A 26578-nucleotide genomic window follows, 5' to 3' on the forward strand; every position below is an offset into this window, starting at 1 on the left:
CCGGGCGTGGTGGCGGGTGCCTGTAGTACAGCCACTCGGGAGGCTGAGGCAGGAGAATGGAGTGAACCTGGGAGGCGGAGTTTGCAGTGAGCTGAGATTGTGCCACTGCACTCCAGCCTGGGTGACAGAGCAAGACTCCATTTCAAAAAAAAAAAAAAAAAAAAAAAGAAGGAAGGAATTGTTGTAATCTGGAAGACACAAACTTTCTTAAGAGGTTCGATTAAGGCTAGGTGCAGTGGCTCATGCCTGTTATCCCAGCATTTTGGGAGGCCGAGGCAGGCGGATGACCTGAGGTCAGGAGTTTGAAACCAGCCTGACTAATGTGGTGAAACCCCATCTCTACTAAAAATACAAAAATTAGCCGGGCATAATGGCGAGCACCTGTAATTCCAGCTACTCGGGAGGCTGAGGCAGGAGAACCACCTCTCTGAACCCGAGAGGCAGAGGTTGCAGTGAGCCAAGATCGCGCCATTGCACTCCAGCCCAGGCGACAGAGCAAGAGCAAGATTCCATCTCAAACAAAAAAAAAAAAAAAAGAAAGAGGTTAAATTAGCAAAGGACAAAAATTAGTAATAACAAGAAAGCTATTATTAACTTTTATAATAAAAGTCCTAGGAGAGGTTAAGAACCAGGTAAGACTTGGGAGAACATTTTTGATAGTCAACCAAATACAGTTGGGGCCAGTACCCTCACTGTATTTATGTTATCAGGTAGTTTGTTCATAGATTTTTTAAAGGTTAATCTCAACCTGTTTAAAGTTATTAATATTAATTAATTAATATGTTAATATTAATATATGTATAGAAGATTTTATTAATAACTGCATAGACTTGCCTTGTTTAGCTACTAAATAATCCAGCACTAGTTTGTTATCAAGTATTATATTTGCCCAAGAGTCTAGGAATTTTTGAATTCTCTTTAATGCCTAATCTGTGTTGGCGGCTAATGATTGTAGGGTTTGAGTCAAGCATTTTAGGGCTAACTCATGGTAGGCCAAGCCATCCCAGGGGTCCGCTAGTCTTATTGCTGCGCCAATTCCTGCCAGAATCAACCTTATTGCTCATTTATTTCTGGTATTCCTGGGTCTTAAGGGGTTATACACAGTGATCCCCACAGGGGTAAGGGTGGCCAATGTATATTCACCCATTTCACCTTTTTGATATATAAGGGAAAGCTATGCCTGAAAGAACACGTGGCTCCCCAGGGAGTCGGGAATGGTTATGAGATATGACTGTTTCCCACTCATGACCACAAACAAAAACGAGCCCAGTTGGAGCACAGAGGCCCCACAAGGTGTGATGTCTACCCTTTGCAGCCACATTGCATCTGTAGAGATATTTCTCCCCTGCTCCAGTAGGGGTGGTTAAACTATCCTTGTTCTTTAGAAGGGGGCTGTGCTTCCACCTTCCCCAGTTAGGCAGTTGCTTTTCCCCTGTGTGTTTTGATTCAGGAGAAGGCCTATAAACAGATTTTTCGCACAGAAGTGGAATCCCATTTACCTTGCTGCGACCTTGGGAACTTGGCAACTAGAGTTAGATTACAGCATTGAAGGGAAACTTTTGTTTTTGTGTCATTAACACAACAGTAGGTACTAAAGATAGAATTATTAGTGCACTGGAGGTAAAGATAGCCAACTTTCCAGGTCTAGGTCATAGTGGCAGGCGGTTTAGGTGGAATCCATTAAGTGAGGCAGAGTTTCACCTAACAAGTAGAGGTCTGGGTACTTTGAGATTGAAGTGATTAGTCAGGAGGTCTGGGGAGATGGCCATGAGATTTTTCTGGATAGGCCAGAAGGTGGAATTTGCTGTTCTGGAAATGCTGATGACAAATTTAGTAATCACAAAGATGATTCCCTGACGCTATAATTTTTGAAATATTTATTATAAAGTTTTACTTCCACCCACATTGGATTAGGTTAATTGAGAGAGCAAACAGGATTAATAGTGCCAACACGGTGTCTAGTAGGTCCTTAGAAGAGTCTCTACACCCAACAAGGATACAAGAGGTGTTTTCTAGGAGAAGGTAGTTGGCCAAAGCAATAGAAAAGAAACATTATAATCAAGAAGAAAATAATTAATGCTCCTATTCCCATCCACAGTATCACGTTATTACTTTTGGCCGTGTGTTATTTTAAATAGGTAGCAGAGGTCTTTCAAAGGTTTACAGAGGTAGGTCATGGCTTCTTCCCCAGATGTAGGTTATGGTGCCTGTGACTCATAAAAAAAACCAGGTTTTATTCTGGAGAGGTGTACCCAAGTAGTTATCTTTTAAAAGTTTAATATGTGATGTTCCCCTTCCTGTGTCCATGTGTTCTCATTGTTCAATTCCCACCTATGAGTGAGAATATGCGGTGTTTGGTTTTTTGTTCTTGCGATAGTTTACTGAGAATGATGACTTCCAATTTCATCCATGTCCCTACAAAGGACATGAACTCATCATTTTTTATGGCTGCATAGTATTCCATGGTGTATATGTGCCACATTTTCTTAATCCAGTCTATCATTGTTGCACATTTGGGTTAGTTCCAAGTCTTTGTTATTGTGAATAATGCCGCAATAAACATACGTGTGCATGTGTCTTTATAGCAGCATGATTTATAGTCCTTTGGGTATATACCCAGTAATGGGATGGCTGGGTCAAATGGAATTTCTAGTTCTAGATCCCTGAGGAATCGCCACACTGACTTCCACAAGGGTTGAACTAGTTTACAGTCCCACCAACAGTGTAAAAGTGTTCCTATTTCTCCACATCCTCTCCAGCACCTGTTGTTTCCTGACTTTTTAATGATTGCCATTCTAACTGGTGTGAGATGGTATCTCATTGTGGTTTTGATTTGCATTTCTCTGATGGCCAGTGATGGTGAGCATTGTTTCATGTGTTTTTTGGCTGCATAAATGTCTTCTTTTGAGAAGTGTCTGTTCATGTCCTTCACCCACTTTTTGATGGGGTTGTTTGTTTTTTTCTTGTAAATTTGTTGGAGTTCATTGTAGATTCTGGATATTAGCCCTTTGTCAGATGAGTAGGTTGTGAAAATTTTCTCCCATTTTGTAGGCTCCCTGTTCACTCTGATGGTAGTTTCCTTTGCTGTGCAGAAGCTCTTTAGTTTAATTAGATCCCATTTGTCAATTTTGGCTTTTGTTGCCATTGCTTTTGGTATTTTAGACACGAAGTCCTTGCCCATGCCTATGTCCTGAATTGCAAAGATATGGAACCAGCCTGAGTGCCCATTGACCAATGAGTAGATAAAGAAAATGTGGTATATATACACCATGAAATACTATTCAGCCATAAAAAGAATGAAATAATGCCTTTTGCAGCAACTTGGATGTAACTGAGGCCATTATTCCTGGTGAAGTAACTCAAGAATGGAAAACCAAATACCATATGTACTCACCTGTAAGTGGGAGCTAAGCTATGAGTACGCAAATGCATACAGAGTGACATAATGGACTTTGGAGACTCAGAAGGCACGGAGTGGGAAGGAGGTATGGAACAAGAAACTACATATTGGGTAAAACATACACTACTCGGGTGACAGGTGCATTAAAATCTCAGAATTCACCACTATATAATTCATTCATGTAACCAAAACCACTTGTACCCCAAAAGCTATTGAAATTAAAAAAAATTATAACATTAAAAAATAAATAAATAAATAAATAAAAGTTTAATATGGTGAGCGTGTTTAATAATACCTGATAGGGGCCCTTCCATTTTGGTTGTAATTGATCCTCAAGGTATCCTTTTTTATTTTCTCCCAGTAAGGCTAAGTCTCCCGATTGAAGAGAAAAAATGTTTTTTGTGTGTGTAGGAAAGGGCAATACTTTATTTTTATAATTTGGAATGGCCTCTGATCCTGGCTTAAACATTAGGGGTTGGGAGCATAGTGAGGTGTGTCTGACCCTTTATTTCTCATCAGGCTTGAATTAGATTTTTTAGCGTTTGGAGGGGATTCCCTTTGGCCAAGTGGGGGATCTACTCAGTCTGTAGAGGGGCTATGGATTTTTTTTTTCAGTTTACATTTCCCCTTTTTGTCAAGGCACTACAGAAATAGTATCAATAGCCAAGCTTTCCTCTTGTCTCACCCTGATGCCAGAGTGGTGTGCTATCTGCCCCGGGTCCATTATGTCCTTTGGTGGGATCCTTATGGTCAAGGGACTTAAAGTTAAAAGACTTATAGCTAATTAATTGTTTTAGACCACCCAGGGATGAAGGTGGGCAGACACTTATTAGCTCTTAAACCTCTTTTAAGCAATATAAGAGTCAAAACTAAAAGTCAAAAAATAAGGTTATAAAACTGACTTATGTGTGTTGAGTTGCTATAATCTTGGCTTGCAGTAATTAGTTATACAAAACACAAGCATTTTGTTTACGCATCTATGTGCCTGTCTTTGATTTGGAGGGTCTCAATTAATTTTATCTCTCAAAATCTGGTCCTTAGAATCTTACACACCCACCTCTTCCATGATTGTCTTTGGGCCTGGGGGGACTGAACAGTTTTACATTTTAGAGGCAAAATAAAACATAAAGAATTAGCAATGCTTTAAACAAAAAGGTCATAAGCCCAGCCTAGTTTTGAAAATGATAGGAAAGGAAGCTCACCGGTAGCTAAACATTTAAATTATTTGGTATCAGGGACTATAATAAGTTATATTAATTTAGGTAAAGGCAAAATTATTAAGTGAATACAAGCTTTCCCCTGTGTCTCATGAAAGTAGTTTACTTTGATTATCACCTTTGCTCAGGTTTAAAGAAGAGGCTTTGGTTAACTTGAGTTTGATGTTAGATACTGGCAGGAGTTGGTGCCTTTTCTAGACTCCATCTCTACATAAAATTTAAAAATTAGCTGGGTGTAGTGGCAAGCAACTGTTGTCCTAGCTACTTGGGAGGCTGAGGTGGGAGGATCTCTTGAGCCCAGGAGTTCAAGGCTATAGTAAGCTATGATGGCACCATTGTATTCCAGCCTGGAAAACAGAGCGAGACCCTGCCTCTCAAAAAAAAAAAAAAAAAAGAACTTGAATTCGTCTAAAGATGTGTTTAAGAGCAAGAAAAGTTAGCCATAGTGTTGGAAGATATGAAAGAGCATATTACTGAAAAAGAATTAATAGGCATACAATTATGATGAAATAATATAAATTATGAAGAAAATGACAGACAACTCAATGGAAAATTGAACAAAAGACTTGATTATGCCCTTAAGAAATATGTACAAATAGCTGATATACATATGAAAGCCTCCCAATCTCATTAGTCATCATGCAAATACAAATTGAAACCACAGGGCAATACCTTTACATATCCAACAAAACATTAAAATGGAGACTTAAAATACCAAATGTTGATGAAAATGTGAAACATTTGAAACACTCAAAACATCTGGTGGGAGTATAAATTAGTACAACCACTGTGGAAAATTATTTGGGATTATTTACCAAAGCTGGCCTACTTGTGATCTAGCAGTTCCAAATATACCCATCTGTTTATACACATTCACCACAAAAATGTACAGAAATGCTTATAGCAGAATGACTTGTAATAGCATAATAGAGAAAAACCAGAAATAATCCAAATATTCATCAATATTAGAATGGTTAAATATATGGTGGTGTATTCATACATTGCAATGCTTATACCACAATGAAAATGAACACTACTGCTAAGTGAAGCAGCATGAATGAATCCCACAAATATAATGCCAAATAAGAAAGAATCAGTTGCAAAGAGTACATACTGTAAAGTGTTTTCCTATAAATTTCAAAAACAGACAAAACTAATCTATGATGATAGAAACAGAAATAGTATCCACCTCAGTGGTGTAATAACTAAGAAGGGACATGAGAGAGCCTGGTGGGGGGGCAGTGATGTGAATGTCCTATTTCTTGATCTATGTTGTGACTAGAAAGGATGTTCACTTTGCAAAAATTCATTGAGCTATGCATTTCTGATTTTTGCACTTTTCTGTGTGTATGTTACACTTTGATAAACTGATTACTCATGTATTAACAGAAAGAAGTCCACAATTCAGAGAGGTGAAAATAAACTCAAAATATTAACACTTTGAGATAACAAAAGAAAATTTTCTGACAGGTCATCCAAATGCACCATTTACACACACACACACACACACACACATGCTTACACCTTTCACATGCACAAAAGAAGCATTTGGGCCACTTACTTTGAGCCAAACCTCATCCTCTTTCTTCAGGCTACCTTCTGGCTGCTCACTCCTGTCATCCTGAGTTTCATTTTCACTGGCAACACAGGGAAACCAGCCAGTTAGGGGACGGTGGTTGGGTAAATCTGGATGGTATGATGTGCAAATCTGAAATACAATTTCAACCAACAATTTGAAGTGTGGAGTGTGAAGATATAAGTAAGGACAATGAAACTCTCCAGCTCAAAGCAAAGTTGTTCTCTCTTTCTGAATGCCTAATGATCACATTATTGGCAGAAAACTTTTTTCAACATTGAAGAATTTCTCAGTGCTCTCTTTAACATCAAGATATAACTTACAAGGGTAGAAAACACAACAATTCTCATTTATCATCAGCCCAGCGGTCTTACCCACTGGGTGGTTACAAATAGTCCTGGCATATTTCAGGTAACTGCCCCAGGAACAGCCAGGGAAGTCTGTCTGGGGTGATGATGAAGCCCTTACCAGGCAGCATCCACTGGCCCCAAAAGCGAGGCTACTGAGTTGGGGAACCACTGAGGATTCAGCTAAGTAAAGGAGACGGAGAAATAAAACCCCAGGAAATTTCTCCCACTTCACTTAGGGAAGACAGACAGACTAGACTAAAAGCCACTTCAGACAGCGGTCATTACCTCAGAATCTCCCAACTTCCCTGGCTTCCTGTCATCGGATGCCAGGACTTGAAAGAGCAAGATGCTAGAATTTAGGCTGAGAGAGTGTGGCAGAAATGGCTAGTTGCCGACCGGTATCTATTTCCCCTTACTTTTTTATTAATAAACTCCAATTTTGTTCAAGGCGACAGTGTATCTGGTTACAAATGCTCATCTCCTTAGGGTTCCTTACAACTAAAGGTGATGAAGTGGCCTGGATCTGACCAGTAAGAGGCGGGTGGAACTTCCAGAAAAGCCATCATTTTCTCAATAAAAAGGGAAAGACTGAGATGGCATGCACCTATTTCCCTTTGGCCTGCCCCCTCCTTCCTTGAAATGCTGACTTCACGCCTAGGAGAACTGCAGCCATGTTTTGAGCAGGAGGAAGAAGGCTGTGCCCAAGGATGAAAGAGCTGGAATCTAGGAGACCCTGGGTCCTTGCTGAAATCCTTGAACTGGAGCATCAACCTTAGCTGGCTCCTCAATCTCTTCCAAGATGTCTTCTCAAGTATAAAATCCTATTATTTCATTCTGGCCTGAAATACCTAGAGGCCTAAATCTCACTTTTGTGAAAGGACTGTATTGCCTATTCTAATAAATGGAAGAGATTATTTCATAATAGAAGCATCTAGAATAGGTCCCAAGAGTCGTGAGCCTTTAATCCTCTTTTCAGTCTTCAACTATATCTCATAGATGTCATTGGTATAGCATTTTAGATCTGTCAGAGGATCTTCTATCTATTTAGGTGGATATTCAGGAAAAAATTATGTACCCAAGGATTTACTTATATCAAAAACTCTAGGGTTTCTTCAATAGTAAAACTTCTTTAAATCAATTTATACTTTGATCTTTAATACATATTTTAAAGCTTATTTGATCATTGTAGTAAACCACTGAAACAGTGCAAAAGGTGTTACTATACCCATTTTTCCAGGTGAGAACGTTGGGACCCAGAGAGGTTAAGTGACTTGTCCAACATCATGTAATTGTAATAGCAATGCTGGCAGATCCAGTAATGTTCCCCAGGGCTTCTAACTCCTTCTTTTTCTTCTTTTAATTATCCAAACACAGACCCCAAGTGTAAGCATAGGCGGAATCACTTTACAATTTTGCGCAGCCTTGACTCAATTCATCTGGCTTAACTTACCAGGGAATGAGGTTCTCCAGTTACCAAGGAAACAGGACACTTCTTCTTGTCTTCATGAGAGGAGTAAGCCTGGGTAGCCCACTGATCCAAGTATCCTTTGGGAGTGTAGATGCCACAGTCTACAATGCTGGTTTTTCTCTCAAAAGGTTCACATATGCCATCTCCCTCATACATGTAGCAAAGGCTTGGCTCTCCTGCCAAGAAATATTGTGTGACACAGAAAGAGTGTTTTCATAAATGTCATGAAAAAAATGAACATGGGAATGTCCACAACATTTCTTCTCCAGCCCACTGAAGAGAATTCTGCAATTGCCTGCCAGTCTAATCCTACCTCAAACATACACATACACATACATCCCACACATCCCTAAAGAAGAAGGATTTTTTCTCACTGGGAGAAAGGTAGAAACCATCTACATTATAAAAGTACAGAAACGGTTGAGATCAGGGGAGAAAGAACAGGGAGAAAAAAAGCAGCTGTAGGCTGGGTGTGGAAAGAAATTTTAAGTAATAGTTGAGTAAGATATTTGGGGGAAACTAGAGATATAAGATAGGTAAAAGAAGAAAGGAATCTAAATAAATCCTATCATGTATTACATATTTGAATCTTTTTCATAGTTTTTGAAATATTAAAGTATCACGGGGGTTTGTTCTCAATCACTTTTTGTTGCTTAATTGTGTTTCTTCAACTGCGTGACTGCTATTACACTGGAGAATATAGGCTCCAGGCTTTTGAGGCTTACATATGTTATTAATTTTTTTTTTAGTCTTAGGACAGCCCTGTGAGGTGTGTATTTTGTTTCTTTTATGATAGGAAGCCTGAGTCTCAGTGATTTTATGTGACTTCGTAGAGGACCCTCGAATGGTAAGCAATAGAGCATTAATTTGAGTCAGGCTTAAATCCAAGAGCCAGAATGCAGATTCAGCAGCTCACTGAACACTGCCTCAAACTAAGACAGAGGGGCTGTCTTCAAAAGCAAACAGGTGATAGATGAATATCTAAGAAAATATATTGGGGTTGTAAAGCCAGCTGGTATGCACTGGACAAGTTCCATTCTTGCTCATACGATAACTTCTAGTAAGTGAATAGCACTGACTCTTTATAGATACATAGACACACTGCCTTCAAATGTAGATAGCTGAGAAACACCTACAAAGCCATTTAAGTTCTGTTGCATTTTTTACCAAAATATGAGACAATTAATATTAATGGCACATTCAAATTTCCATTTTCTATTTAAAAATAGGACATGAAAATAAGATTAAGATTCAAAATAACAACACCTAGGTATATATTCAATAAGAGCATTACTAAAATTTACTGTTACTATTTCCTTTTTTTCATGTTCAATTCTTCACAGCAATACCACAGGGCTGTTCCAGTAATTTGTCAGCTGTCCATCAATATATAGTTATTAATTATTCTCTTAACAATTTCCTCTAAGACCCTTCTGTGATAAATCTATTTCTACTTGCCAGATATAAGCCACTGTCCACAGGACTTGGTTGAAAGTCTATTTTGGGCTTTCAACTCATGCATTTCATCAAACCTACTCAAAGCACTCTCCAAAGCCAATGTATGTGCTTTTGGAATGACTTTCCCATGATGATTCTCTTTCTCTCTCTCTCTCTCTTTACATGTGTGTATAGTTTTGTTTTGTTTTTCTTCTTATAACCCAGTAACTACTCTTCTTGCCTCTTGTCTGTATTTTTTTGAGCACGGACTTAAAATTTTTGTTTATGTTTCTTTCAAATTCATCTGAATACTTTAAAAATATATTTTACAATGGTTCCTTCAAACCTGATATTTTGAGAAATAATGGAATATAACTATGTGCTTAGCATATGATGAACTTATGACTCACTGAAAAAATGTCTAATGCTGGAATATATCATTTTAACCTTACCCTGTATAGTTAAAACAATTTAAATATAGTCTTACTGGGGTTGAAGGAAATAGCCAAATTTTATGAGATCAAATGTGATAGACACAAAATAAGGTCTGCTCTTAGGTTAAATAAGACTTGAGCTGCACTGAGGAAAGTTCAGTGTTTGGAGGATATATATTGTATTTAATATGAGACCACTATGTGGCTACCAAAAAGAAATAATGCTAACAGAGGTTGTGTTAACAAATACTTGTGTACAGAAGAGGGAGGTAATCGGTTCGATGTATTCTGCATAGCCAGACCACATCTGGAGTATTGGATTCCCTTCTGGGCATTGACCACATGAAGCATGCCAGTTTGGGGTAAATAAGAAAGGGTCTGGAAACCTAATCACATGAGGGGATGTTTGGATTGGAAATGAGAATAATGGAGAGGTATTTCAAATATCTGAATGGTAGTCAAATAAAACAGAAAAAAATATATATCCTCTGTAGTTTCATAGCAGGGAAAATGCACTTGATTAAGCATGAGGAAAGCTGAGTTCTAGGACTGGCTCTGCAAAGATTTCACTGTATGCCCTTGGATGAGTCATTAAAATGTTCTGAGCCTCAGTTTTCGAACTGGAAAAAAGGGAAAAAATTTTACAACAGATAAGGCCACTTGTAAACAGAATGGTCTGTTTCAAGGTTCATTCTTCATGGCTAGAGTTAGGTAAGCAAAAGCTAGAAACTCATCTGTCATGCTTTGGTAGGAGGCATTTCTGTAAGACAGAGAAGCTGTACTCTAAGTCACTGCTAAACTTGTACTCATGAAAGGATCAGGGACTCTATCAGACTCATGGTGCACAACAAGCACAGAATACATGGTACCACTGAACATATAGCACACAATGGGCCTTTTTCAAATGGATGGATGGATGAATTTATGGAGAGAGGACAACCAACATTCTATGATTCAGGTCTGGCTCTGGAGAGCAGGGACATTTGTATATTCTGTATAGTACTTAACACCTTAATAAATTATACATAATTGTAATCACATTCTACTTTATCTTAAGATTTCAAGATGTTAAAATATTTTTAAATGCACTGCTATTTTAAAAACTTCAATGTGTGGTTATGCTCCACCAAATCATTGCAATCTATGCAGATGACAATGGAAAATAATCTGCATCTAAGAAACCTGTGGATGATAGCTTTAATCAGAATTGGAAAAGTGTTGTAGACTGCCTCCCTGGAGTGGCAAGAGTCTAGAGTTAAAAGCACCTTATACTCTGGAGTCAAAGTTAACATTTTTACCAGTGATTCTTCAAGGCTAAAATATGTTAGGATCCTCTTTTATTCTTCATGATTGAATCTATCACACGCAGTCACCAAAATATGTCTTGCATTCGCTTTGGCCTAGAATGTTTCCTTACCCTAATTTGTATGTAGAGTCCATATGATCGTGCTACTTACCTGACATATTGGTGTTACCCTGGAGGATCCAAGAGAAATCCCTGGTAACATTAAGCTAGGAAGCAGTGTAACCTAACGGTTTACCACGCAGATTCTAGAGCTGTACTTCCTTAGTTCAAATGCTGACTTTACCACTTCTAGCTGCATAAATGAAATCAAGTTATTTAAGCTCTGTGCCTCACTTTGGCTTCCCCACAGTTATTCTAAGGATTGACTGAGATAATATCTGTGAAACAAGTCATGCCTGGCATGCAAGGGACACATCAAATGTTATTATTATTATCACTAAGCTAGATGTTACAGGATATCAAGAACTCACAAAATAATACACCTCTAAAAGTAGGACACATTCTTAGACTGGAACTCTTGAACTTACCTACACAGTTGAAACCTTCCTCCAGCTCACACACCTTGGAGCAGCCATCTCCGCTCACAAGGTCTCCATCATCACACTCTTCTCCCAGGCTCCTAGAGGGTAAAATATATATGCATATATAACACACACAAAAAAATTTTCTTGTTTAGCTACCATCGTTTAAAATTCTTACAATTTCTCAGTATACATTAAAAAGTGCAAGTGGGAAAAAAGTAGGAGCTAGAAGAATGCTTTTACAGCAAATAGAAACATATGGATATATAAAGTAGATACAATTTAAGCAATGATTGGTGGTTGGCATGTACAGTGGGTTGTGGGAATTCCTGGAAGTTAAGTAGCTCATGGCTCAGAAACATCTAGGAGATCCATGAGGGTCCTGATGATGTTTCTGGGAGAGGGTCTTAAGCTTAGAAAAGCCCTGCCAGCCCTATAATGAATAAAGGCTTAAAAGAGCTGATGATGGTAAGAAGAAAGCCTGCCTGTCTGTGTGGTTTCATTTATTCATTTTTATCTGGTATTTCTTTACGCTTTCATTGTTTTGTTACATAAAGGTGCAGTTGTTATAAAAATTAGGATTTTGTAGAATTCAATCTCCTGTTCATATACCCAGAGACTCAAGCAGCCCATCTAGGGCATCCTTAGGGCTCAGGTCCCTGTCTTTACTCCCTACTACCACCTGGTGACAGCTAACATATATTGCAGGGAAGAAACAAATGCTAAGAGAAGAAAAATGTTTTTGTTTCCAACCTCAAATGCTAATGCAACAGATGACAAAATTTGAATTGAGGTGGGGGAGTTAGTTTATAGTGAGAGGGACATGAAGCAATTCATGGAAACAAAATAAGTTTGGGTTGATGCTCCTATGAAAGAACCAATATTTGGCTATTGCAAAATGGATGAGGATTACCATTTTTTTCTCCTTGACTTTTTTCATGCTCAAAATGGACATATATTTTAACGCAGTAGATAAAGGATTTGGAATGTTAAAGTGTTTTCAGACCCAGAACATCATAAATAGCTCTAATCTATTGTTTAAAGTATGCCTCACTAAGATGAATGAAAGATTAAATAATTAAAAATGAGAATGGTTTAAAATGAATTAAATGTATGCTATGAATACAGTGATATAGTAATCATATTTTAAATGGCAAGCTGGAAGTGGAGAAGGCTAAAAGTGATATAAAAACAACATAACTGAAGAAATTAAGGAAACTTCAAATCATTTTTCTATATAAATGCAATGCAGTTCAATGAAAAGAGACTGTACTGGGGACCTAATTAAATGTGTGCTATATCCAAGAAGTCTCCAAATACTTTATGCCTTAATGTGCTTATTTATGGAGAGAGGATTAACCTTCATCTGTGTTTTGCTACAAGGGGTCCAGGAATAATCTTGGAGGTCGGCAACTTTATATTTTCATTTTGAAGATAATCTAAACAATCAATATAAGCATGCTATGTATCATCTTGTGCCATGTGGCCCAACAGAACTGTAATGAAAGCCACATTTTTAATTTTTATAGTAGTCATTTAAAAAGTAAAAAGAAACTGGTAAAATTAGTTTTCATAATATATTTTACCTAACCCAAGATATTCAAAATATTATTTCAAGCTGCAGTCAGTATAAAATGAGGCATGTTACATTATTTTTGCATACTGTCTTTGAAATCTAGTGTGTATTTTTCACTTACAACACATTTGAATTCAACTATTTGATCTGTATTTAGATTTTATAAAATTTATAGTTGAAACATTAGATTTACCTGCCCAAGTTGTTCCAAATATACTTGAAGATTTTCCAATAACCAAATTGAGTTTTGGTTTTCAAAGTAAATATAAATTACTTAAAATTAAATAAAATTAAGTATTCCGTTTTTTAGTTGCATCTGGTATATTTTAAAGGCAAAAAGAGCCACCTATGGTTGGTGGCTCCTATATTGAACAGCACGGATTGAAATGATTAACTTCTATATGAATACTGTTTATAATTTCAGGGCCCTGCATTGTGCTTGTTTTGGTGGTCCTATTGACAAGTGATATCCAAGTGATCAAATGATTGGTATGGCTTCTTCTTGTTTTATGTGTAATGTGGTGCGTTTGGCCAAGCCAGATTTGGAGTTACATACCTTCCCATTGGATGGAAATGCTAGTTACACAGAGAAGAAAACACAGGCAGAAGTTTCAAGGAACATTTTGATAAGTAACCTTGTGGGACCCACTAGCCAAGCAGTACTGCCTTAGATGAAGCTGCTTCAAGGCACGTGAGAGAATGTGCAAAATCAGGATAGGGAAAGAGCCCTCCACCCCTTTTAGCCCCACATCCTCCAGGGAGAAATGGCACCCTGGGGCTGCAGGGTGGCCACCATCAGACAGCTGCCTTGGAAGACACTAGGGCAGAGGGCAGAGTGTTTTGTTCAAGGAGGGTCCTGCCAGTGTAGTAGTGGTCACCCAGCCCCCCAGCACATTAACTGGTGGGCTTCAGGTTTAAAATGAAGCAACCAAAACAGAGAAAACAACAACAGTGTCAAGTGGACTTGTCCTCTGCAATGTGAAGCATCCCAGGGAGAAATCTGATTTGAAGTGAAGGAGGGAAGGTGGCAGGCTGAGTTAGGTAGCAAGGGACAGCACGTGAGCAAGGTTGAGGTGACCTCAATGGCTTCCACATATTATCGAGGGCTGGGAACATTTTAGTGTTTATACTTCTATGACAAGGAATAGACTCACTATAGTTTCAGGATCTTAAAAGATTGAGGAGATTAACAATGTTGAGCCACTGCTAAATGATGGGATGGAATCCCAAGAAAGGCTACAGAATTGATTCCTATTAGGGCTTCAATATACGATATATTTTCACCTGGTCTGGGAAAATAATAATAACCCATCTTACTAGGATGCAAAATCTAAGACAAATCACAGTGTCTGGCTTCCAGCCTCCTCATCCCAGCAGCTTTATATAAGTAACAAATAGATGAGCATTAAAGTTAGGTTGATGTAAGGTGATCAACTGTCCAGGATTTCCTGGGACTTGGTATTTTTAGTGCTAAAACCAGGGAAGTCCCAGGCAAACCAAAATGAATTAATTAGTCCTCTATGCTAATATCACAAAAGAGCAACAAGAAAAGTAACACGGTATGTTAAGAAACAGAAAGGGTGATTCCATTTCTACCTTGGTGATGCCTACAGAATAGCTGGAAATTATATTGTTATCAATTTTACTAAGGGTTGCATGAGAAACTGAAGATCCGAAAGCTATACTGAATTTCCTCAGATCACACACCTCGTTAGTAGAATAGGCCATTTGTTCAAAAGAGATCCTCTTTCAGCATCATTTGATGAATAACCTTCTTCTGCATAAATTCCTTCCCTGAATCAATGTCCAGCAGTTGCTTGCTGAGGCCATAAAAGGGGCCCCCAGATAACCAGCCTCAATACCTCAATACTCTGGGGTTAGCTATAAGTAAAAGTGGGTTCCTCCATAACTATGTAGAGATGCCAGATCTCAAGACCTGACACAACCAAGTCCCAGATTTTAGAATTTCAACACTAGAATCAAATGGTGCCTTGCTCCCTACATTTCCAAAACAAGTCAAACTCCTGAAACTTCTGTTCAGAGAACAGTGTCCCTGCTCACACATACACACACACACAAAATACTCACTCTGACACCTTCCCATCTCCACAATAAGGAGCTCCATGAATGTGGTTCAGAGGAGGCGAAGCTTCTCCCAGTTCTCCTCCAGCTTCAGCTAGAACTTGGTACTGATACATCTGCCCAGGTGTGACCTCCCTGTGGAAACCAAAGGGTTTATGATCACTACAGCCACAAAATGAGGCATGCCCTGGGTCCTTTGTTGATGGTTTGCAGTAGTTGAAGGGAAATATTATGGTAAACATAAAGGTTAAACATATGCTGCATTGTCTAAAACAATGATCAGGGCACAGTCTTCCCGAGCACCAGAAGGTTTGAAACCATAATTATTTCTGTATCCCCTGTGCGTTGCACAGAGTAAATGCGCAGTGAACGCTTGCTGCGTTAACACTGAACAGTCCTAGTCAATCTAGGAAGATGGTATTTCAAGTGCATTTTTACCATGTTAAAACAAAACAAAACTATTTAAAAGCCAGTCTTCTGTATCATCAAAGTAATCAAAGAAACTGGACATGAAAGCTTCAGAGTTTGGGCTCAGGAAGGCCCCCTTCTTGGGTCTGCGATTGTAGTTTTCTCTCAAGAGAATTCTTGTCTTGAGAAGACTGAATACTTAGGAGTAAGATCAACTGTCTCATAACACCATGTAGGAACACCTTTTGTCACAATTTGGGGGAAGCAAGAAGTTCCACAATTAGAAATGCATTAAACAACTCCCCACCTCCAAATCTATTAAAGTGTGTAGGTATCAGGAATGGAGTTGTATCAGTTTTGACCCTAGAGATGAAAGGAGCTTGTCGGACTCTCTCTAGAGCCTGGGTGCACTGATTGTGTGGTGAGGGTGAAAGGCAAGACACTGAGAAGAGGAAAAGGGCTCAAGAAGGGGAGCTTCTGGTACCAAAGACAAAATCTGCCTTCATCTTAATTTTGCCCAGTGCCTGCCCTAATTGGAAAACTACCACCAAAGTCAAGCTAGGATGGGAGTTACTTAGTGAAACAGGATCTCAAAGGGTTGCTGGGACTACCGTGAGTGGCTGCCATCGGTATTCTGCCATGGTTCTCTCTTCTTTAACAGACTTTTCAACTCACCCACAAAGCCTCCACTCCCTCAGCTGATGCAGCAACCAGCAACCAGGAAATGTCTCAGGGTTTCAAAAACACCTTTAAAAACCTCTGTGCTGGCTTTTAAGCATTTTAATAGAAAAGAAACCTAGATATTGAAGTCTTTTAAATTTCCAAATTAGTTACCCCCACATCCCCCAGGGAAGCAAACCTCTCATGAGAATGCCAGATATTTCTAAAGCAAAACCAATTTTATATCCTAATCAATGCTGACAGTTTCCCTTTACAAGGCGGTTTCTGTCAGACTGCTTGTCCAGCCATGCATAAAAGCTTCACACTTTTCTGTGGCTGGGGAAAGGACTGGATGGAAACATTGGCATGTGTTTACTTTTCTTGAGGAAAAACTCAGCGGCAGGTAGCCCAAGCCCTCCAGGATCTGAGTTTGTAAAAGGCAGAGTGTTACTGAAGCAAGAGGATCAAAATGAGATCCAGTTGAAAAATTGGATTTTAATTCCAATTCTGCTATTTACTAGCTATTGAACCAAATCAAAGTTAAGCCTCAGATTTTTCATCTACAAAATGAGATATTATTGGCCTTAAACGTGTGTGTGTGTGTGTGTGTGTGTAGCAAATTAGATAACAAATGTCATCTTAACTGCCTTATATAAGAAGTTCAAAATGACATCTTTTTTCTTTTTAAAGCTACCTTTGCATTTGTGTTAGCTTTTTGGTCATTTCACTATCTTCTAGTTTTAATTGACAGAGCAAATATGGGAAGAAAAATGTAATGAAGCTCAAGGTGGACATTTTTCTCTACTTGTTCTGTAGCTATGTTAGACTGCCGAATGACTACCCTGTCCCCAATGTTCCCCTCTATCATGTGACTTTGCTGCCTCTCTCATCAAAAGGGAGGGTTTATTTTGCCACCCATTGAGTCTAAAATTGCTGTGTGACTTGCTTTGGCTAGTGGAACATTATTATGAATAACATAAAGCAAAGATTTGAAAAGTGTAAGCATTTGGGGCTTGCCCTCTCTGCTGCTGGAAACCCTTCCACTACCATGAGAAGCCCAGGCCAGGCCTTGAGAGACCATGAGGAAAGAGGCCCTCATCTCCCCAGCCATGCCAGCTGTCTCAGCTGTGCGGGAGGTCATCCTGGGCCATCTAGTGCCAGCCAAGTCACTCTAGTTGACAACACCCAACCTACCCATAGAATCATGAGAAATAATGTTTGTTGTTTTAACCCACTACCTTTTGTGATGATTTCTAATGCAGCAAAAACTAACTGACAGCATCTCTGATAAAACTTTGTTTTGCCCTAGTTCTGCCCTCAGGGCAGTCTCCAAAGAAGGTTATGAGGTCAAGAGAATTTGCCTTTGGAGGTACCAGCCTCCTGCTCCAGATATTGAGTTCTTTGTAAGTAAGGACCTCATCTTAGTCTGTGCCCCCAGCACTGAACATGCAGTGCCAGGAACATAGTAGAACTCACTAAGTGTAGGAAGAAAAGACAGAACTAAGAGGAAGAGGAGAGCTGGAAGAGAAAGATAAAAGAGAGTTGGTTGATGGGGTGTTGGGGGGGAAAATGAGAGAAGGGGAAAGAATGAAACGCATATCATGAATGAGTCATGGAACTGAGTGTATCGTCTCATCTGCCAGGCCCTTGGCCTCCTTGCATAGCAATAGAAGAACTGACTATACCTTATAAATGTTATGGGATCTGTGGCAGATGATCAGACAGCTAAAGCAAAGAATCAGAAATTAAATTGTCACCAGACAGGAGTATCTGATTCTGATCAACTTATTTGTGGCAATTATGTTCAGTTCAACTGAAACATCTCATACACTAACCTGTTTTGTCCATAATCATGATGATGGCATCAGCAATCAGACGCCTGCTTGCCCCTTTCTGGGAAGTGTTTTTCTTTACCTCAGATATGCCACTTTACAGTAAAATCCCCTCTGAAAGTCTAAACATTCCTCCAACTAAGAGCATGGCTGAATATTAAAAAGTGGGGAAAAAGTAACAAAACCCACCCCCAGAGCCCCAGGAAGCCCCATAGTCATGCTACCAAACTCACACGTCCGTGAACTTCCTGTGAGAATGTGTCACCACCACGGGCAAACCACTGGCAAATGGGGGATCGCGGAGAACCTGGTACCTCACAGGCCTGCAGCCAGAGCACAAGGGACTGTGGGGCTGAGAAGTCAGGAGTGCTGCGTCAATCTCTATCCTCTCATCAAAGGTGTAGACTTTCACCCCCGAGACCTTCCCATCCACGTGCAGTTTGATGGTGAGTGGGATGTCACAGAAAGTGTCTAAGGGGCCCAGGTGCACTGACTCCTTGTTTTCCAGCAAGATCTCTGTGTCAAAGAGGACCTGTGAGGACTCCATGAAGAAGGAAGTGACCCACAGGGTGAGGGTGTCGGCTTGGACCGGGTGTTGGAAGAGCAGCTCCAAGCTACAGCCTTCTGTGGGGCAGGGGACCGTCATGTTCATGTGGTACAGGTGGACCTCAGGGCTCCAGGCCTGTAAGCTCGGCTCGCAGGGCTGATCGACATCAGGGGGCCCTGGGGGGAGATTAGCAGAAAGATACATCAGTAGCAGCCATTAAAAGTCAGAAAATGAGTAGCCCTTAGCAGCCAGAAAGAGGAACTACAGAGAGAAATTTTAGAATTCCTGTAAAAAGTTGGCCATCTTAGCAGGTTAGATCTTAAGTACTAGTAAGAACAAAGGTGTAAAAGTAAAAAGCATTACACTCTTGTTACCCCATCCCTGTACATGGTGCCCTTAGCAAGAGGAAACCCACCAGGAATTGGGAAGGGAGAAACCCAGATCCTAGGTGGAAACATGAGGCTGATGCAGAGAAGTCATGTCCTTAAAGAATCCTTGAGCAGAGAATTACATGTGATTAGTCCATTCATAACTTATGATAAATTAATGCTTCTGAAGACCAATGATTTCACTCTGTCACTGCAATCTTTGTAGGGCTCTTCACAAAACTTCTTTCATTCCCTAAGATCCCACCCTGGCAATCCTTTCAACTGACGGTTAGACGAACTTTAAAACCATACATTGAAATTTCCCTTTCAGTTCAGGTATGTGTAAGCAGGTAGGTAACTGCAGGCAGGAAATATAAACACATATTATGGAGTGAGAAAAAAATGAAGATTCAGTAGCCGAATAAAAATGTAATGATAAAAAATCAAATATCACGAATCTGTGAAAGTCAGCTCCATGGAAATAATCTACCCAAATGGTTTTCTTTTCTGTCATGTGAGGGGAGTTGAAGAGAGAGTGTTGAATCGAGAACCAGCAGAGTCAGCCCTCCTGTGTCCTTAGCTGAGTGGCTGTGGCACATCTTTCTATGCCTCAGTTTCCTCTTTTACAAAATAAGTGATAATGTTTAGCCCCGCCTTACTAGGGCAGTGTAGATCTACACAATGTTCTAGAGAAATTAAATATCTACATTTACCAAAGTAGAAGTATTTAGCCCTTCAAAATTTGGAAAATAAATTATGTCCCAAAGCCCAGAGAAAACCAGTTCAAACATTGCAATTTCCCTTTCAGTGCAGGTATGTGTGAGCAGGGAAGTAGCTGCAGGGAGAAACTGCAGGCAGGAAATAGAAACACATATTATTAATTTCAAAAATATGTGTGTGCAACTGTCTGTGTGTGTGGTGTGTTGCATCTTATGGTTTTTATTGTTTTTTGCCTATATTGTGGGTTGATTCATTTATTATGAGTTGATTCATTAATTCAACAAAAATTGGTAGTGTAGTTTTTTACACCAAGAACTAATCGAGGTATTAGAGATAGAGGAGTGAACAAGAGAGACAAAAGTCTTGCCTTTCTATATGTTACAATAAAGTGATAGACGCAACAATAAATATATAAAGGAATATAAAGTATAATATTACGTAGTAATGATATCTGTGAAGACAAGTGGAGGAATATAGGGGAATACAGAATTATGAGGTGAGGCTGGGAGCTATTTTAGGCTATGAAGCCAGAAAATTCTCACCATGAAGATGATGTTTAAGCAGGGAATATGTCTGTTTTAGTTTTCTAATCCCCATAGCATTTAGAAAATAGTTGGTGGTTAAGCAGTGTTCATTAGACATATTTACAAATACATGTGTTTGTGCCTGCTCTGTTAGAGATTACTCTTATAGTGTATATTTTAAATATGACCTGGTTCTTCACCTTTTCAAAGCAAAGACCAGTATTTCTTATTAATCATATATACTTAGTTCATTAATGATTTATGAATTAATGCTTGTGAAGTCCAATGTTAGTAGTCCTAAAAACTTCTCAGTTTGTCTCATAATTATTATTATATTATTATTCAGCCCCCAATACTAGCAGAATAAAGGTCCTTGGAAATCAACCTAACAGCAGCACTGCCAGTCAAAAAGTTTTTATGACTTCATGTTAAAGCACGAAATGGAAGCCCTAAAAGTTGACTTGGTTTGCCTTAAGACACAATACAAGAATTAGAACCTAGAACTTCTAATTCATTTTACCTCTCTCAGATAACTGATTTTTCCCCCTAGAATTAAAAAAGAAAAAAATACCAGGTCAAGGAATCAAACAGGCATTAAAACACCAGCACAGGACAGACTGCCACACACACACAAAATGGCCCTTTATGAAATGCGAATCTCTGTTTAGAGTCCAATGCAGTAAATTTTATACTCACTTTCCATTCTTCCCTGAAAATTCTCACTTGAAAAAAGTCATATACAATCAATCAAGTAAATTGTCTCCTTCCAGATTTATCTATGAAGCCCTGTCACTTGAATGACTGGGAGCCCAGGATGATATCTTGCAGATACTGTAGACTCTCAGATCAATATTCTCTTTTTTTTTTCATGTCACAATCAAGACTGCAGATTAATTCAAATAAGACTTTGTCCAACACATCTTATTTAATTGTTTCTAGTGTCTTAATAAATATTTTAAAGGCAAAGAAAAAAGATGATAATTAGGTAAACATTAAAGATGATGATGATGGAAGAAGTCAAGCCATTCATCAGGAGGTGCTAAAATCCTGTCAACAGTATTTTCTGACTTGAACTGGGAAAAGATTCGTGCTGTAATTTGTCTTAGGCGCATTAATATACATATGTGAGTGAATGTGTGACTGTTTGAAAAGTTAGGGGAGGTACAGAAAAAAAGACAACAAAAAATATTTTCCCTTTCCTGGAGCCTAGCTCAGATCATATCCAAAGCACAACCAGTACCAGTGATTAATAGACTCATAAAATAGCACAGACGAGAACAGTCAGTGTGGAACACCTGGTCTCCCCACACCCACCCAGACTTGCTCAGCCAGTGCATGAGTGTTCTCTGTGGTCACCCCACCCCCAACCAGACTTGCTCAGCCAGTGCATGAGTGTTCTCTGCGGTGTGTTTCCTGATATAGAGGAGTAAGAGGTCAGCTTACACTGTCACATGGCATGGCTGCTCCAAGGACCAGTAGGCACACGTAACACTACACCTCCCAGCTATCTCACCCTGAAGTCACACCCTGAGTTCAGCTGACTTCTCCATCCTTCTGTCCTATATGCTGATCTCTGCTTCACCACAGCCATGGGGCCTCCATGTTAGGCACATATGGGACATTCTGTACACAGTGGCACCAGGCAGCTCCTAAAGATATCCAGCAAAACACACACACACACATACATTGCCTTTTTCTCACCATGTCACTACTCCACTCTTTACCTCCACCCCCATCCTCAGTGGTCACCAGGGTATAAAGAAAAAATGTCATGGTACTTTACCCACAGCCTCCTCTGGGGTCCAATAACCCGAGGAGTCACACACCCGCCGGGAGGAAGCTGTGTGCACATACTGACGAAATGTCCCATCTTCAGTGCAAGCGCCACACATGCTGCCTGAGGCCCTGGGGAGATAAAGGGATGGAGATGGGAGATGAGGCGAGTCCATCAGATGAGTTGGGATAAGAAAATTAGAAAGACCTTTGTGTGGGGAGGAGAGGGGTTGATGGTTAGTAAGGACCTAGAGAATAACTAAGAACAACTGTATCTCAATCCTTTCTTCTTGTGTGGACCTCATCTTTGCAAAATTCAGTGATATGAAAATTTCAAGATCATGAAGCAGAAAAAATTAACTAAGTCATAAAAGAGGCCTGTGGAGATGAAAGTGGGCAGTTTCTGTCCTAGGAACAGTAAACACCAAACAATTAAAATCTGAATCTTTCAACATAAAACTCCCTTCTACATTGACTCTCAAGTCATTCAAAGGCTCCTTGAATTTCCCCCACTAAAACAGACAATAATTTCCCACATAAACTTATTAGCTATATGTGTCCTTATGTTTTAAGCTCCCTACTTTAAATCACTTACATAAAATAAAAGTCAGGTGAAATGTAATGTCTCTTGGCTCACCATTGCCCTTGGGGATATATCCAAATTATTTATCACGACTCAAGGCCCTTCACAAGCTAGCTCCAGCCTCACCTACTGCAGTTCCTTTCTGAGTTTTATATTTCCAGCACAATGAACAGATCACCATTCCACAAATACAACATGCTCTTGAGCTGTTCTCTCTGCTGCCAAATAGCCTTTCCAAGCTTCTCTGTTTAGCAAACTCCTACTTACCCTTCAAGAACCATTCAAGTGTAAACTCTGCAGTAGCACTTAGCCTCTCTCCTCTGAGTGACCAGTACTCCCTTCTCTGTGCACCCACTGCACCTGCTAGCTCCTCTCTTAGGGCTCTGCTATGTGGTGTTGAGAATTTCCATTCACATTCTTTCCTCTCCTCTGCCTGTGAGCAGGTCCAGACCAAGCTCTATTCTTGTTTATATTCCCAGCAGGTAGCATAGGGATTGGACCCAGCAGTCCCTCTGTGAATGCTTGTTTTATGGATATCCATGAGGTGATTAATACAGTTTATGAAAGTTCTACAAGTACTATAACTGAGGTAACTGGAAGAGGTAGACAAAATAATAGCAACATAATAATGGTAAGTCACTTCATGGGGCTTGCCTCTGATGCTTAGAATCTTTTTAGAAGCCCACTTGTGAATGATGCATCTGAAAATGGAGGCATCAAGTCAGGGTCTCAATAACATCTTGTAATATGCCAGAAAAATAGTATTATAAAATAAAAGTAATGATTATGACAGCTGCTCCCATTTCTGAAGTACCTCACATAACTGGCATTGTGCCGCTATGTCGTGCTTTTCATAAATGATTTCTAATTCCTGTAATAACCTCGTGTTTACAAATGAGAAAACTCAGGCTCAGAGAGGTTAAGTAAATTGCCTAAGGTCACAACAAGTTCCTTAATTCCTTTGAGCAAGTTCCCAAACACCACTGAGTGTCCAGTACTTTGGAAACTAAAAGGTGTAGTTAAGATCCAACCTCTGACTCCAATCAGCACTCACTTCTAACGTGAACAAAACTCCAAAGCTCATTCCTTTGATGCACTTGGCCCTTCCGGGGCTGCTGCTAAGTGCGTAGCTGGGGCTCTTCTCTGACATAAGGGTTCCAAATACCTGCTGGGGTGGAGTAAACACAACTCCAAGCATGACACAAATCGCTGGGCATGTGACGTGAGTCCCCCTGACACACATGTTGGGAGGTCTCAAAACTGTAGTCCACCTAGCTGAGAAAAGGAAGCAAATTGCAGGCTTTTCTGCCAACAGACTCTCAGCACGCCTGTACTGATGTCTGCTTTATCGTAACGTTTGTACCAGAGAGAGAATTCAAAGATTAAATTGTTTACATGTGTTACATAAACGGATGTAAAACTCTGGTTTGCACACACCCACAGAGGACTTGCTGTTCAGGCAGTTCGACCAAAGCTGCACAAGGTCACACTTGCAGGAAGATGATTCTCACACACATCACATAGATGTGTGCTGACTCACAAACAGAGCCCATAAGGGTTTGGGCGCTGATGACCATGAAACTACTTTGTAGGGTTGTGAGGTCTAAGTGGTGTCACACACTAAGTATGTATCAAGGTATCAGGGACAGGTATCAAAATCCCAAGAGGTTGAAATACCACTGTGAAAGAGGATTCACCAGCTTCCTCCTATCCCCGTCTCTCTCTTGCCTCTCTCCCTAGGCTTTCAGCAAAACTGAAGGGCACGGAAACTTGCTCCAGCGACACCCTTCTCTTTAGCTGAGGCCTGACACCCAGAGGGAAAGTGTGGTGCAAAGAAGAGATGTGCTAAATGAGAATGCTCTAAATTAAAAGAAATCATCCATTCTGTGTTCCTTATTCCTAAATTTCCACTGGACTCCCGAGTTCACCTCCAGTCAGTTGTGGGGTCTTGGGCTTGCCACTGTATGTTTCTCTATGCCTCAGAATTCTCACTTATTTAGCAGGAACTGTGTTTACTGCAAAGACTAAATAAGACAAGTGCAAGTAAAATACCTAGCACAACACTTCACATATAGTGCAACCAATAGATAAGGGACTGTCGTCATTCAGAATACAGCAGTAGGTTTTGAAAGAGGTCAGTCTGCACAGGTCACAGAAGGGGTTCTGGTCCTTCTCAGTGAAACCACATTCTCCCATCCCTCACCAATTATCAGATGTCATTCATTTTCCCACCTTTCTCTCCTTTCTACAAAAATTTATCTGTTATTCTTTCAAACCAATATGCAAAGGACGAATGAAAGTTAGTTTTAGGTGTAATGCTTTTCTTCAGTATACACATATTAGGTGTCTGTTGTGGCAGGGCAAGAGACAAAGAGACAAAAAATCATCCTGCCTCCCCCAGTAGTTGCCAGTCAAGTGGGGCAGGTAGGAAAATAAGCGGAGGATGACAATTCCATAAGATAGTGGCCTTAAGAGGGGGAGGCACAGGAGGCTGAGAAGGTGTCAGAAGCACCCACATAAGTCAGGGACGCCCTCTGATGCACAGCTTGTGGCAGTGGGCACACTACCATCCACCCACACCCAGAAGTGCCTGGAGAAGCATGCTGTAATCCCTCCCCCCACACCACTCTGCAAGTGGCAAGCTGCCACTCCACCCTCATGCCACAGAGAAACAGCTGACAGAGACAAATGGCAGATGCCCTCTCAGTTCTGCCAATTTATCCCTGTCACATTGGTCAGCCTCTCCAGGCCTCTCTGAGGTGGGAGTGAGCACTTAAGATGAGCCACTGCTCACAAGAGAGCCCATGAGTTCTGCTAAAGCAACGAGAACAGAGCAGGCTGGAACAGCAGCTCTGAGCAGTGGTGCACACATTTATAGTTCCAAATTGGAGTTCCCCTGGATTCATATTCTTCCCCTTATTCATATGAAATGCCACAGAGAAATAAACCAGCTCACCCACAGCCAGTGCCTCTCTCACCTGTCATATACAACTCCACTAATAGGAGGCAGCCAATGGATAGTGAGGGACTTGTTGGTCTGTCCGATGACCATAGGTGGGATGGGGATGGGGGTGGGCTTTCTGCTTTCAGTCCACTGCTGATAGACTAGGTCCAAATAGCAATGCATTCGGGCCACTTGGTTAGGGGTGAAGTTGTCAGTGCAGTTATCATCTGTGGAGACAAAAAAGGTAGCACAAGGGATGGAGATTTTAACCCGTCAAGTCCACCAAGGCAGGGATAAATTTGTGTCTCGTTCATGGCTGAGTTAACTTATTAGGCTCAATGAGCACTTGTTGAATGAATGAACAAATGCAATCTGTTCCAGAAAGGGTCTAAGCTGGAAAGGGTAAGAGAAGACAGAGACCAGAGATGCAGCACTTTCATATCTAAAGCAAGGTCATGACCTTAAAGTTGGGCAGCCCAGGGTGAGACTCAGGTTGCTCTGAGCTGATGGTTGCTTATTCAGCAAACCACAAGATGGCAGTGTTTCAACAGATGGCCTTTTCACTTGTGAACGTTTGTGGAGTTGCAGCCACCTGCTTTATTGCCCAGTGACGTTGGCAGAGGTTAATGAGTATTCAGTGGAGCTGCTCAAGGGGAAAGAGAGCCAAATGCCAATGAGACAGCACGGCCGGGAATGGTGGTCTCAGCCTCACTTTTGAATCTGGCAAAGTCTCTTTAGCAGGTACATTTTGCATAGGGTTGGAAAGGGAGTTTTCTTAGTGCCAGGAACTTTTCCAGTGAAAGCACACCACTCAAATACTGCCTCACTCAGCTTCTTAAATGTTTCCTCTTC

General features: G+C 40.3%; 1 protein-coding gene across 1 annotated transcript in view; it reads right to left on the bottom strand.

Annotated features, from left to right (window-relative positions):
• PAPPA2 (pappalysin 2) overlaps positions 1 to 26578 on the bottom strand; it is a 405697-nt gene that overhangs the window by 135739 nt on the left and 243380 nt on the right. Inside the window, exons 6-12 of the mRNA XM_054455365.1 lie at positions 25761 to 25953; positions 22210 to 22331; positions 18501 to 18990; positions 15374 to 15502; positions 11716 to 11807; positions 7994 to 8187; positions 6179 to 6325 (exon numbers count right to left, since the gene is read on the bottom strand). Coding sequence (XP_054311340.1) covers positions 6179 to 6325; positions 7994 to 8187; positions 11716 to 11807; positions 15374 to 15502; positions 18501 to 18990; positions 22210 to 22331; positions 25761 to 25953 — 1367 coding nt within the window. The remainder of the gene's footprint in view (positions 1 to 6178; positions 6326 to 7993; positions 8188 to 11715; positions 11808 to 15373; positions 15503 to 18500; positions 18991 to 22209; positions 22332 to 25760; positions 25954 to 26578) is intronic.

Source organism: Pongo pygmaeus, chromosome 1, assembly GCF_028885625.2.
Source record: "Pongo pygmaeus isolate AG05252 chromosome 1, NHGRI_mPonPyg2-v2.0_pri, whole genome shotgun sequence".
NCBI lineage: Eukaryota > Metazoa > Chordata > Mammalia > Primates > Hominidae > Pongo > Pongo pygmaeus.